This window comes from Lasioglossum baleicum, chromosome 1 (assembly GCF_051020765.1).
Source record: "Lasioglossum baleicum chromosome 1, iyLasBale1, whole genome shotgun sequence".
Taxonomy (NCBI): domain Eukaryota; kingdom Metazoa; phylum Arthropoda; class Insecta; order Hymenoptera; family Halictidae; genus Lasioglossum; species Lasioglossum baleicum.
In genome coordinates this window covers 23,335,342-23,350,618 of record NC_134929.1, presented here as the reverse complement: position 1 = coordinate 23,350,618, position 15,277 = coordinate 23,335,342, and the positions used below count along the sequence as shown (strand labels likewise).

The window sequence follows — 15,277 nt, the reverse complement described above, 5'->3', positions numbered from 1 at the left end:
CAATTGGTTAAATTGGCTAGCGAGGAAGCTTGTACTAGGACCTGTCTGTTGGAACTTACACGAACGTGTGTCGGATCGATTATACGCGGCACAGTTTGAAAAAATGCGACACTCGCGTGCACGGGGATATACAAAGATTTGATATCTTATTTGCTCGGCATGCCCGCCCATTAATCATCGTTTCTGTGCAAATTAATTATTGTAATGCTGCTGGAAACCTGGGATCATGAGAAAGTAAGTACTGGAAGGTAACCAAACTGATAAAACGCTGCTTCACAACGCCGGTAACGCGGAAGTAGAAACAACCTGTAATGGTCAGACGTAGATAATGCTCCGTGCGTTTAAAAGGCAATTTCTACAGGAATGGAACTTTATGAAACATCGACTATAAACAATGAGAGATTGACATTTCAATAATTTATAATTCGACACGTTATTAATCGGAGGATATTTCTACCAAGTATGTAATCGATTTTCGTAAAAGGGTCAAGACAAATCAATTAGTGGTGCAGAGTCAGTATGCAAACAAAAATTAATATAAATGAAGCAATTACCCGTGCTCGTGAATTCAGCACACGTGGATATTATTCTTCGCTCTTTCGATATAAATGAAACTCCATTCTTGCAACATTAATATTCAACTCTCTGATTAAATATAAACGTTAAATAGAAAGCATTCGCATTCGTTCTGTAGGAATTTCATATGTTTCGCCGCTTGTCTAAAACCTTAAAAATAATGTTGGAATCCAACGATAATATTATACAAAGACAGGCTATGGTGCGACTGCGACCGTAGGAACAGAGATTTCGTTGCCTGGCCCAAGTGGTTTATGACACCCCCACTTAAGAAAAGGGACCGAAGGTTTTTCCAGGGATGAACCAGTCAGTCGTCGCTCTAATACAGTACAGAACACATCACAGCATATGTATTTTACGCTACAGCATTAGCTTTATCTTATTTCTCTCTCTCTCTCTCTCTCTCAATACAGTTTATATCTTTTTCCATTCACATTACGATCACTGTTTAATCCACTGTGTAACTTTATTTGCATTGAATAAATAAAGTCATCTTATTTAATAAAATAAAGTTTTCCAACAAATAAATTTCAGGATTCACACGAGACAGTCCTCTTGAGGCAAGGGGTTAAAGCTGGTAAGTAGCTGTAAGAAACAATTACGCGTGCCTCCCAGATTTTCATGAAACAGCGTTTCTTGTGGGACACGCTTTTAAAAAACTATTTCCATAGCGTTCTGCGTGGCGGGCAGAGAATGTACGTTCCCATAAAAACCACTTTGCTCTCGCGGCAAGCGATCGAGGCCCCGTAAAATGTCTCCGGGGAGCGGGGACAGGGCTGGTCGATCGTTTTATCGGCTCTAAAGACGGGCAAATCAGATTGTCGTCGGGAGAGGGGCCGGGGCCTTTGCCATTCGCGATTACTCCGTTAGAAAGGTGTTCTCCTCTATCCACTTTCTGCGGCGCGGAGGCGCTCAACTTGGCCAACTCGTCGGAGTCGGCCTAAATCTCCTTTTCCGCTTTTAAGCGTTCGAGCATCATCGTGGACGCTACTTGCGCGTCGTCGTTCCTTGTGCAAGTTGCCATCCTGAGCTTTATATATTTATGCACCGTGGCCCAGCCAGCCAACTTTCCGCGCTTAGGTATGCTAAGCCGCCGCTGGAACCAGGACAATGTGAGACCAAGAGTCGAGCAACGCGTACGGGTTGCATAATAAAACAGGTCTTCCTCCCTGTCGTCGTCGTCGCCGTCGTCGCGACGTCTAACCTTCAACGATTCCGCTCGTGGCCGCGCCGTTTCGGGGACAAAGCTCGAACTCGCTCGATGACCGACGCCGGGAACTTGTTGCTCGAGGGGTGTCGAACACCCCCTGCGTTTTCGTGGCCGGCTAGAACTCTGATTTATAAGCAGCAACCACCTCTAGGCGCGCCCCGGGTCCTAAAGAGCCCCGCATTCAAAGGTTCAGACGGCTTCTGGACGAACCCGCGACAAAGCTGCAGAACGAAATTGCAATCGAGCGTTTACACATTGGACTCTCTTTTAATCGTTTGTGCTACGAGTTATTTTACGGTCACAATCTTCTTAGAAGAAGAAAGTTTGTGATTATTGTATGGCTATAGCTGAATTAAATAATTTATACTTTTTAATACTACAACTGCATATTATAAGGCTTTTGTAAAAGTAATTTATTATATGTGCGCGTTGCTCAGCTTACAGTCAGCGAGGCACTGTCTTCTGTTTGTTAACATGCCTTGCCTTAAATGTCTTGGCAACAGCTATAGATTATAAACTATTATTTTTATTGTTATGAACTATTACAATATTTTGTGGAAGACTTTATTCAATTCAGCTTTCTTCAGTGCGAAATACCGTCGAGGTGCACTTAAGCACGAGGAAAGTCGTCAGCAAATTGAAACTCGGTCGGAAATCTCGCGCGCGCTGGGAGGCCGGACGGACGGATCGGCTCGGAGCGTTATGATCATATTTTCTTGTTAGGCGATTTCTCTTGGTGACGCAGTAAGAGGCTCGAAGCTTTAAAGCGAAGACACCGTTGCGAGGCTTCCCTCGCCGCTTAATACAGCCGGCGCGGCGGCCACTGTCGAGGCGTTTTCTCGGCCGCCCCGGGGTAATTAAATATTTCCGCGCGGCGATGAACGCTGTAAACGGCGTCGTTCAACGACGTAATTACAAGCCGGCTGTCCGGTCGCGTTATCAGCTTAGCGAAGCGGCGCGCACAATTTCCCCGTGAAAAAGGCCCCGGCGAATGTCTGTTTGCAGCGGCACACATGGCAAACAACGGTAATTACCGGGCGAATGTTGTTCGCGGTTTAGCGGCGTGGCGCGGCGCCACGCTTCCGAATTTCCATGCACCGACGAGCTTCGCCCTCTTTGTTCCCGTCGGGTTTCCTTTTTAACCCTTCAAGCACCGCCAACGTGTATACAACGTGTCCCGGATAAATGGGATCGGCTGAACAGCTGTCTTATTCACTGAAGAGGTGTTCTAACTCTGAACCCAGCACCGCTCGTCTATCTACGGTGACCTATCCAGTGAATCAACATAATAATTCGTATGTAACACTTATAATGTCCTCTCTTCATGTTGAAATTTATTCAAAATTCTTCCTGCCATTAGTAGACTGCGGATTTTATGCATTTATGACACAAATGGGTGGATGTATTAACTTCAGGCGATATGCAGATTAAAGGAATTTTTGCGAATATCAAGACATTATTTGCAACTTGTTAGGTCTATTGAAGAGAGCGATAAATTCCTGCTTGGCTGCTGTGAATTACAATTGATGGAAACAAATTTTACTTCGCTTAAAGATCCGCAGTCTAGTCGTTACATGTTGCGTTTGAGACAGTGCAACTTCGTCTCGACAAATTTGCACGTACAGCAATAAATGAGGCCAATGTTTGGGCGATCTCATTTTGCTGAGACACCTTGTAAGTATACACTTGGCAAAAATTGTCGGCCGTCGCCGCTGAAATGGGAATTTTTACGCTCGAAATGATACGCTCCCGCCATCGTGTAACGGCGAATGTGTGCGCCCTGCAATTATCATCTTGGTGTACCACTGCTGAAAATTTCTGTAATTGTCTTTTTATCGTGTCTCGGACGGGATTCATTATGGATATAAGTAGCTAATGGGGACGACGGTCTCGTTTGGAACTAGATTGCAGCTAATTTGTAATTTGTGGTTGATATCGTGGACAGGACAACGATAACACTGCGAACGACCCTGTTTTTAGAGACCGCATCATTAACCTCTTGCGCTGCAATTTACTCGCAGGTAATAATGTCTACGGACAAAATTAAATTTTTCTCAGCTCCATAGAGGAGCGATTAACACAGGTGCGTTGCTCAAGAAATAGATTGTTATTAACCCTTTGCAGTCGGAGCTATTTTAACTTGAAAATTAAACATTTCTCCGATCTATTGGGTGAATATCCTGAACCACAACCTCCAACATATTTTATTGCTGAATTAATAGCAATTGCGAGTGCACGGGAGAAAGAGTTTACGTTTCAAGCAATAATTGAATTCAGTGCTTCTGCAAATGGTTAAGCAAACATCGCATAATAATAGCATCACTGCCAAACACTGTACATTTACATTGTGATAAAATTCAGTCTATAAAATATGAACGCAACAATTACCTGAACGATGCTCGAGGGTAAATTTAAATATCGAGTTTAATGTTCTACGAACTCGTTCGCTATTTGATCATTAATAGGTACTATTTCATCAATTATTGCAAAATGGTCAAACAGAATCTACTATACACGCGCATTACTCTTTCAAATCAAAATGAAATTCCATTTCCTCGTTATGGAACCATTCGTTATATTAAATGTGAAACATTTCGGTATTTTCTCACGAGAAACATTTTCTTCATCTGCAGAATACATTGGCAATAACGGGAAATTGAATAAATTTTATATTATACTACCGTTCCCAAAGGGGTTGAACAAACAATAACGAGCATAACAATCCTGGAAGCGTTCCACATTGTTTTCTAGGAGATCAACAGTCGCGAATAACAAGAATCATAAAATTGTAACTTTTACAAGATTACTACCACCAACAGGGGATTAAATGAACTGTATACAATCGTTCGACAAGGGGTTGAACAAACATCGACTCCGGTTACGATTCCCAAAGCGACCCACATGGTGCTCCAGGAGATCAACAATCGGAAGCTGCGTTTCCGTCGAACAACAAATTCGGGAATGGCGAGCGAGCAGCGCGATTCCGCGAACAGCGAACAGAACATTCCTTTTTTTCCGAGTTGAGGTACGAAAGAGAGTTTCATAGTCCGTTTTCATTTTGTTCGGCGCACGGTGTGCAAGCGGGTAGTATATGCGCGACATTTTTGTTTTCTCACGCGTGCTCGCGCCTATTTCGGCCGAATGGAGTTCGATTACAATGCGTGTCGATTGGCCGGCGCGGCGTCGAAAATCCGCCGCATGGTTTCGTCCATTTTTACGGTTTTACGAACAACCCGGCGACGCTCATCGCCCGATTGTTAGCTAAGCTCTCGCACTCTCGTTTCGTCCCCGGAGGCCAGACCAGGATCGAACGGGGTCCAACGTAGCCCGGCCCGGCCCGACAAAAATGCAAACTATTATACGGGACACAATAGGCTCGACGAGGCTTTCACTCGTTATCGGTAACGAATCGCCTTCGAGTCGTCGACAATCGGGCGAAATCGCTCGTGTTCGATTCCCTAGCCTCGCTGCCTTTCATCCACGGAATACCTCCGAGGAGCCCTCGAATTTCTATCGCGAGCCAAGTGTGAAAGGTCCCTGCGACGGAATCCGGGCACAAGACTGTAATTTACAACAACAAAAGTCTGATTCTCGTCTTTCTCGGGGACTAGTGGCTTATTCTCGACACGTGACCGACGATAGCCAGCAACTAGGCTTTCAAAGAAGCGCACATATATCGGTCGCGGGCGTCCATTTAACCCTCCACAAAGTGGCCAGCTGATGGAGCATGATTCTGCGAGAACTGGGTCGTGATTCTTTCGGTGTAGACTTCGTGCTGACATCGCTTGTTGCTGCAGTGAAACTTGTACAGGGTCTGTCCGGAAAGGAATGCAACCACATTTTAAAAAAAAATCTATTAACATATGGGTACAAACCTTTAAATTTCTTCAAAGTAGGGTCCTTGGACATCGACACATTTTTTCTAGCGCGATTTCCATGCTTCGTATGCTTCCTGGAAGGCGTTTTTTGGAACCTCTCGTAGTACCCTCGTCACAGCCTCTTTGACGCGTTGCACGCTTTCAAAATGGCATCCTTTTAGCACATTCTTAATTTTTGGAAACAAGAAGAAGTCGGCGGGAGACAAGTCAGGACTGTACGGGGGTTGGGGAAGTGTTGTGATCCAACTAAGAAGTACCGTTTACTGTTTTCCCCCTAATCTACGGAAAAGTTTTGGTTGGAAGTGCTCCACGAGGCTGCGACGAGGGTACTACCCAGATAACGTCTTCCAGGGAGCATACGAAGCATGTAAATCGCGCTGGAAAAAATGTGTCGACGCCCAAGGGTCCTACTTTGAAGAATTTTAAAGGTTTGTACTCATATGTCCAATAGATTTTTAAAAAAATGTGGTCGTCGCATTACTTTCCGGAAAGACCCTGTATGTACAGTAGGGTGTTCCTTATTTTTCAACTTTCGAATTTTTCTGGCCATGCTTCCCTAAAATATGACACTTGGTGAAAAAGTGATATGCGCCAAAGACGATAACTTTTTAAAGACCACCACCATGCGACTTGGATTTTGTTTGAGAAGTTAGAACAATTAGAAAATGGAAAATTTAAAGAAAATCGATACACAACAGGTGCGTTAAAATGTAGGAACCATAGGAGCAAAACGTCCCATGACGTTATCGTGACGCTCTGAATGGTATTGACACGATGACACGTGACACCGTGTCACGGCCGTATCGCAGTTGTAAAGAGGAGTCGAAGGAGAAGTCGATCTTTTGGAAATTCTTCTGGGAACCATGTCCGGTAACGAGCGCGCGGCCCATTGTTGCCTTTCGATCCGACAGGTTATTTTTGGTCGGACACCGATACAGGACACCGTAGGGACATGGCGTACGTACGGGCGACTTGGTGCCATGCCGCCGTGATACATGTACGGAAGCATCCGGAAGAGACACACACTGTCTCGTTTCGGAACGGGAGAAACGGAAATTCGTATCCGCCGTCCAGTAACCCGAGAAACTGGAGGACCAATAGCCACGGGCCATCCTCGAGCTAAATTCTATCCCAGCCTCTATTTCTTCCGTGCTCCCTTGTCGTTGCCCTCGAATCGCCCCTTTCCATCCCCTTTTCTCCTAGTAGTCTTTCTCTTTCTCCCTCTCTGTTCTGCGTCTCTGTTCTTTCTTTCTTAGCAGGCCTGTTTAATTCTCTCTCCCTCCATTAGTGTCTTTTCTTTCCCATTCGCGCGAAACTTTCTCATTATCCCGCGGAGAATGCACGAGAGTCCCGAGTTTCGTCCAATTGGATCGGCCTTCTTTCTCTAGCACATTCTCTTCTCTCGCTCTCTCCCGGGCCATGATCCTGCGATTACCACTTGAGAAGTAAGCGTCGTACGCATTTTCGATGAACTTGGACTATACAGGTGATTTCGAAATTTAGGGGGATGGAGGGCAAGATCTCGCGAGAAAGGGATCTAAGGAAGAGAGGGAAGAGAACGCAGGGAATGGTACGAGTACGTATAATTACAAACAAATTGATTAAGGTTACACAATATTTTTCAAATTAGCTCGACTCGTTGATTGACTCCGTTGTCATCCAATCTCTCCGCAACAACACAGGGCTATCTTAGAACTGAACCGCTCGCATGGTTCCTTTTGCATCGAGTGCCACGTGCACGCGTTTCTTTTGTGCTTGAACTGCATCGGGGCCGCGGCACCGTTAACCAGAAAACAATTGATTTCTACGTTTAGGTACAATTCACGTAAATCCCGGGCGCTAACGTTTCAATTCCACAATTACGGGAATCCAAGCGCGCGATAACGCATCTCGTCGAAACAAATTCTCTAGGGTTTCGGTTTCCGGTGCCGTTTTGTCGAGATAAATTTGATTTTGCGGCGGTCTTGATAAATGTTACGATACCGATACCTCCATTCGAGAGAAGCAGGTAGAGACAGAGAGAACGGATCGGAAAGTGACAGATGAATGGAGTTACGAGGGGAACAGCTCGAACGTGGAAAAACCGGCCGGGTGTCGTTCGACGCTTTATCGCGGTTCGGACACCGGCCGACATTCCTTTCGAGTTTAATTCCGGTGTAATTAGAGGCACGCTTGGCCGTAGAATGTCCGTCCGTGCGCGTCGTTACGACGACATTGTTCTCGGCGGCTATAAATTCGGGCCTTGCGGTTCTCGCGTTTCAACGGCCACTCCTGTTAACGATCACACGAGAGTTTTCGGTTGTTCATTAAAATTTCAACGATTTTGCGAACCTGACGCCGCGAGCCTCGAGCACCCGCGAAATTCGGCGAGCAAACTGTATCTCAGGCCAGCGTTCCGCGTAACACATAAACGCAGACTCGCCGCTCCATCTATTATAGATACCGACTTCGCAGACAGTTCGCGCGAATCGATCACAGAGCGCCGCGATAGCCGAACCACTCCGAAACTCGTCATTATATGGCGAGACTGTTTTCCAACCTACTTTCGTCGCATTACTCATCTACGGCATCAAAACACCCGAACTTTTGCTGTTTTGCTTCCTTGGGTCATCAACACCTGTCTCCCCTTGTCATCTCTCATCATAAGTCACCGCGACTCTCGTACTCTCACGGTACTTGATCACTGCGGATTTTTCCGCGCTTCTGATATCTCGAGATTCATTCAATTTTTAATCACACGTTTTTCATTTCGTTCTTAGCTCTTCACTTGTCGGAAACCTGCCAACCCTCTGCGAACCTGGTGAGTAAAAGTCACAGCCTGTGCCATGTTAATTTTACCCCGACCATTATTCTTCAAGACGGAAGACGAGTCTATATCCGGTTTTTTTAATTTCATAGGAGCGCGATTTTGAGCTCAAAAGTGAATTGCAATTACAAAATTACATAGGCTCTTCTTCCATTAGAAAAACACTGAAGACAGAAAAACTTTTTGACGGTTTCTTTTATTAAATGTTAAAGCAAAAGAAGATGGGCCCTTCTTCCACACATCCATTTATATGTATATTAAAATCGTGTTTCGTTATAATCGGAGCGATTCAAGCGACACGAAGAGATTTTCAAAATTGCGGTGAAGATAGAATTGAGGAATTTTGGTCGATTGCATGGGTACACAAGTCGAGACTTTGATAAAGCGTTTTGCGTGAAATGGACAGTTTCTGGAGGTACGACTATGAAAAGAGTGATTTTTGATGAAAATATGAGTTGAATAGTCAAGAATACGTGTCTTGTTCGGTGCTACGCGAGCCCAGCTTGCATTCAAATTCGATTCTCTCGAAGACAAAGCCGCGCATGGAAAGTATTACGTGCGAAGATATATCTTCTTCCCTGTGGCAGGATTTATGGGACACATCGTATTCAAAAGGATGAAGTCTGTCAACGTAGAAATAATCTTGTTTTATGATACATTGCCTCGGGTTTACATTGTGTCTCCGTAGAGTTGTATCTTTTTACATAGTCTGGTCACTGCTGAACAGAGCCCCTCCAAATACAAACATACTTCAGAGAAACAATCTAGGACAAATTTCTTCCTACAGTGGATTTCTAACATTTCAGACTAGATGTCCGGAATACGGGTCACACAACTGAGATAAATCAGTTGTCCTTGACAGCTGAACAGCGTAATTACGTACGCTATGTCTAAGGTCCATCGATTCCTTTTTTGAACATCAATTCCTCGAGGTAGGGGCAAGATAGAAAATATCAAATACACGTTTGATCATCAGAAAATTGGAATCAGTATCCACAATTACAAGAATCAGTCGACTTCAATTGACCGCGAGAACTTGCACAGCCCTCGAACTCTATCAATCACTTTTTCCCACAGAAACTGCTCATCAACTGTACAAATTAGACGGAGCCAGAACAGTTTCGAGTACTTTTCAGGTGCAATCGAGGTCCAAAACCGCAACAGCCATTCAAAAGGTGATCAATCTCAATTTGCAAAGACAGATGGCAAGCGGTTCACTTTCCCTCGAAGCCGAAACGAATCAATTGTCAGTGGTAACTGGCGAGCGAGAGAGTACACGTGAGAAAAACACAGTGACACTTACCCATCTATCAGCGGCACGTCCCTGAGAATCCTGCGAGCCGCCGCGAGCCGATCCCCAGCGTGGGCAGCGAGCAGGATCCTCGTCAGTAGCTGACCAAGGACCATCACGCCCACCACCATCCTCATCCTCCTCCTCGCTGGACCCGCAGCTCCTCCTTACTAATGTCCTCATGCCATCACCGTCGACTGACCGGCTCGCCCACAGGATATCTCTCCCCCGGTAGCGATTCCACAATTTCCTGTCAGTCCGGTTCCGTCCCCTTTTTCACTGGACACGTTACCTTTCTCGCGTTCACTTCTCGCGGACCCCTGTCATTCTCACGCACGTGAAATATCGTCCACCGAGAGCACCGGCGAAATTTTCAATCGTCCCCGATCCCCGTGAGACCAGCTACAATCTACCGGATCGGATCCAGTTCACTGATCACTGGCCTCCGGCTCTTTCGATCCTCCGCCCTTTCTCGAACATTTCTCTCCCCTTTCAACGTACTCCACCTCGCTACCGTCTACACCCTAGCCGGGTCAGCTCAGTCATCAATCGTCATCTCCGACTTCCAGCTCTCAACAAGTCGAACGAGCCGTTTCGCGCATCTACGAATGAAATTTTACCAACTCGCCTGTCTTCCTCTTCCCTCTGGGATCCGGCTCCAAATTACGCACTTTCTAGGATGTCTCTCCGGCGCCACAAATTAGCGCCGAACTTCGCCGACTCGATCCAGATGCCGAGAGGATTCCCTTCTCCGGGCAATCCGGGATCAGCCAGGTTCCTCAAGGTTCCGTCACGGTCGAGACGTTGATCCTCGGAAACCACGAAGAGTGCCACTCGGCGAGCGGTGTCTTTTCCAGGCGTCTTTGATCAGTTGAGCTTCCACGAGTGTTCAGGGGAATCGAGTCGTTCCCGCGGAAACACTTGGCGGACTGTTTGCTAATTACGAGTGCGGCCCGAGTCAGCTCTGTCCGAATTATTTGGCCCGCGAACCCGCCTCGTTATCTTGCCGGTAGACCGGCCCGCTCGCGATCCTCTTGTCGCGATTTTATGCCGGTAAGCGAGCGTCGTTGAACGTCCCGGCCGGAAGATTAATTAGTGGCCGTGCGACGCGACGGGAGACAAACCGAGCCAGAGAACGAGAGAAAACGAGAAGGTAGAAGAGAAAAGAAGGGCGTGGGATGGGCGAGAGAAAGAGCGGGTCGAGCGTGAAAAGCCCGTTTCACTCGATCGTTTCCTTTTTGGCGTGTTTCAGAGGGGGGATCGGTGTTCCAGAGGTCAGACGTTGATGTACGATCCGAGTCCCCTTTAACGTCCGCGCGCCGAGCCTCGGTCTCTCTTCGACTTTTTCATCGGCGAGCGTCGCGCGATCATCTGCACGCACCGGTTATACTTCATGATCGCGGACACACCACGCGCCGGTGTATCGTAGGGTCTGGCCCGACTCGACCCGACCCGACCCGGCCCGACGGTGTCGCGCACGCTGGATCGTAAATCTGTCCCGATTAATTCGGCACTCGATTAAGTCTCCCGATTAATTACGCGGTCCAACCAGCGGAACGGATTCCTCTTGCGCTCTGCTCCGCCGACACCGACCGAAATGATGGATCGACCAATCCGGTGTCCGAGCACTCTCTCTCGAGTTCTCTTTCGCACTGAGCCACGCGTGCGAACAGTTCTCCTGCACTTTCGGCGAATGGTCGCCGCAACGCTGTAATTCAAGGAGCGGATGGCGGAGTTAGTTCTCGCGTGGATCCAGGAGTATTATTTCTAGTCCCACTCGATGAGAGGACAACGCGCGCTGTCTAATTACTTTCGCGGAACCGTTCTTTCGACGTCGCGGCGCGCCGGCCCGACTAACAATTGAATGGCTCTCCGAGCGGCGAACGCTCGGCCGTTAACGTCGCCGTTCGCTGCGACTAATGAGTTGGCCTGTTCATAATTATCGGCAGACACGACCCCGCGTCCGTGCGCCGCTTATCACCCTGATACACGATATTTATCCACCTGCCGATGATTAATTAGCGCTAACGACGTTAACGATCACGCCCTTTGATCCTTGCCGATAGAACGTCCGGCGGTACTCTCGCCGGCCATTCACCGGTCGCGAATAAAACACGGTGATCATTTGCGAATTTCTATCTGTCGAACGGTTCCCACCGATAAACGCGACAACGATCCTCTACGAATTTTGATGGGAGCGATCGCGGAACGATATGCGGCAGCTAAGTTAGCGTAAAACCGGCGGGGCGGTTTATTTCCCGTTTTACGTGCGGTAAACCCGCCCTTAATTTGATGCTTATTCGCGGGCTGGAGAGTATCGCTCCGCTGGAAACAGCTATTAAAAATTCCCGGAGGACAGAGAGGCGATTCAAAGTACCCCGCGGACAGAGGGGTAGGCGCGTATCTCGCGTACTCGGCTAGGTAACCGTGAGAATGCGGGCACGGTAGAAAAATTTACCGCGTGGGAGTACGCGCGCGAAGTATAAGCGAGAAACTTGTGTCAGTTCGCCGAGGGACGGCGATCCGACAGTTTCGGGAGGAAAAGGATTTTTCTTTAGGACGAAAGGAGGAACTGTCACCTCGGTGTACGGCTCGCGATTTCGAAACGAGCGGCACGCGGAACGGGCGGTTTCCGCTCGTAGAAACACGTCGCGGCGTCCGAGAGGGTGTTTCCACGGTGGCGGAGACGCGCGGTCCCGATCACTGGTTGTTCGCGGTCCGGAGTTGAAGACCCGACTGATGGAAACGTACGCAGAAACTCGGTATAGCCGAGGGCGCAGGCGCCCCCGTGCTCTCCTCTCCGCGATCTTCCACGGTTCCAGCGGGTGCCGCGCGCCTCTGTTGCTCGACCTGGCTATCTACGACATCCTCTTCCGGAACTGAGCTATCCCCCTCTTCGACACTACGTATCCCGATCTCCACCCAAGGTCCTCCTATGCATCCGCCAGACATTCCGCGGCACCATACAACTTTTTCGAATCGGATACCTCTCTACGCGGGAAGATCAATTTGGCTGCGGTTACCACGGTTTACGCATTCTTAGCGCCAGTCAACTGATTAGCGTGCTGATATAGTGGAGCGGTAAAGATCGACGATAGCAACGAGGTGAACATCGCGGCAAAATCAAACCAATATAATTGAATGCGACTGTGTATGGTGTAGCGATGACGGGAAAATAGCGATGCACATAGAAACAAAAATCACCGTGCCGCTCTCCTTTCAGACACGACGGAAACCGTGCGGACCTTATTTACATTGGCGTAAATGGATGCGTTCACACGCGACCGCGCGGTCTAAAGATCCGCGCGGCTGCCGTCTCTGAACCGCAGGAAATCAAATCCGCGCTGTTTCCGCGCGATTTTCATCTTCGTACTGAGCTAAAACTTTGCCCCTCTCCTGCATGTCCGCGCGGTTACCGCCTCATCCTGAACGACTGTCAATTTTGACGCGGTTCAAATCGCGCGGATTGAACAATCTTAAAAGTTCACCAATAAAGTCTTTAAAGTTAGTAAATTAATTATGAAAATGTTACTTGTCAAACTATTCGAGGTTATTCGCGAAATTTCGTCACTTCCGTAACGCTCGACGCGTCACTTCCGTAGTGCTAGACAATTGTAGCCCCTCAGCGAAGAAGTTCCCCTTCAAAAGTAGCCTCTCTACGCTACTAAAGTCTATTCAAAACACGGGTGTTGAGACTTCGATTGAAGAATTACTGTATAATTAAATGCGACTGTATATGGTGGAGCGGTGACGAGAGAATAGCGATGCATAGAAACAAAAATCACCGTGCCGCTCGCCTTTATATCGCCATACTTAGACGACGATGCTTCAATTTGCGTGGTCCTGGATGAAAGTCGCTGGTCGTTGCAGTAGAGGAAAGTTGTCTAACACGGGCAGATTTGTTGAATTCATCATAGATTTTGTATAAATAGAAGATAACATTGACATTTCTCATAGAACTATACTAGCATACTATGATCTTGAAGCGACCTTGAATTCCCGATCAGAACAAAAGTCTTTCCAAACGGTACGTAATCGATTTCGAAAATGTTCCCTTTCCCCTTCTATCTGAGCAGCGACTCTCCGCATAAAAGAGAGTTGTGATGCTCCTCAAGAAGCAATAAACCTCCCCAAAACGCGTATCACAGTTCACTATAGTCGATCTTCAAATCCGCCTTCATCTTTTTCTCAGATCCTCGTTTCACAAACGTCCACGCGGATCCAGTTCTCTGCGCAGGCGTTTTTTCTTTCTCGAATCCTCCGTTTGTCTCCGGGACACTGTTATCCAAACTTTCGATACCCTATCGAGATGGGACCTCCGTAGCAAGAGGAGGAACCGATCCCAGAGTCGGTCTCGATTCGATCGCGAGGCTCGATATCCCGATGGATATATTCGATTAAATCTCGACGGCCAGGGTTGCGCAGCGACGATGCGTTCCGTTGGTCGTACGGTTCGTTATCCGACGAAGCGAAGTTCTTCCCCGGTCGTTATGGGGAACGTACGGGGAAAACCTGTGGAAACGAACCGGGCGAGATGTTTGAAGAGGACGAAAACAATTCCGCGCGGTAATAGACAGCTCCGGGGACGGGGCGGGTACAGGGGAAACGGGAGACGGTCCTTCGGCTGCTATCGGTCCTCTGTCATCGAGCCATCTTTGATTCCTGTTCGCCAGGATTAATCTTTCCCTATCCTGCGCCTCTCCTGGCGCCCCTGATCTTTTTCCGACCCCGTTCTCGGGTCGCGCGCTCCTAGACACCGGGACGTTCTCATTCGTCTCGTGGCCCGGTCTAATGCAAATTCCGAAAACGCTCCAGACCCACCGCCATAAATCAGGTTAACGTTTTCCACGTTTGCCCGGCCACGGTGGCCCGTGTGTTTCGCATGCACACGCCGCGAAACCAGCCACCTCGTCCTCTATCCGCGCACCCACCCCTTCGTCCTCGGGATCCTCTGATCCACAGCGTGATTATGATGACGGTGTACCCGACGAAATTGCGGCTCGCCCGTTAAACGCTGCGGTCTAATCTCAATTTCTAATTCTATTTCGAGACTCAGACACTCCTCGGACTTCGCTTTTGAAGGCCCCATTGCTGGTAATTGCCTGTTTTTACGGGGATGGTTTCATCCGCTTCGAAACGACGCGACGCGACGCGGGGCTCTTGGACTAGTAACAGCATCGTGCAAAATTCTGCTGCAACGAGAGACAGATAATGTTGCTTGTGGAAAAACGATTATAAAACTGCGTCTAAAGTTTCCTTTGTCCGTTTAACACTTTGTGGCCGAGCTAGTGGAATAATGTATGCGAAGACTGAAGGCCGGTCGCGAACAAGAAAATTGAGCTATTTTATGTGGAACGATCTAGCAAAAGTATACATTATAATTTAATTACACAACGCTCCGTTTATGAGAAAATATTGCCGCCAGTTGACACTCGAACGTTCTCGTAATGGTCGAAATGTGACGAACAACTACGGACGGCAGAGTCGCGCCAACATTTACGGTAGAATAAAGCCTC

At 47.8% G+C, this 15,277-nt stretch overlaps 1 protein-coding gene across 2 annotated transcripts in view; it reads right to left on the bottom strand.

Moving 5' to 3' along the window:
* The window catches only part of LOC143213635 (dipeptidase 1), a 146,505-nt gene extending 133,996 nt beyond the window's left edge, over positions 1–12,509 (bottom strand). The window contains exons 1-2 of one of the 2 annotated variants that reach the window (XM_076433691.1): positions 12,341–12,509; positions 9,774–11,469 (exon numbers count right to left, since the gene is read on the bottom strand). In XM_076433691.1, the coding sequence (XP_076289806.1) occupies positions 9,774–9,898 (125 nt within the window). In that variant the 5' untranslated portion in view covers positions 9,899–11,469; positions 12,341–12,509. Of the gene's footprint in view, positions 1–9,773 lie in introns of both variants that reach the window. The other variant, XM_076433695.1, reaches the window with a different exon arrangement.
* Positions 12,510–15,277: the final 2,768 nt, after the last annotated feature.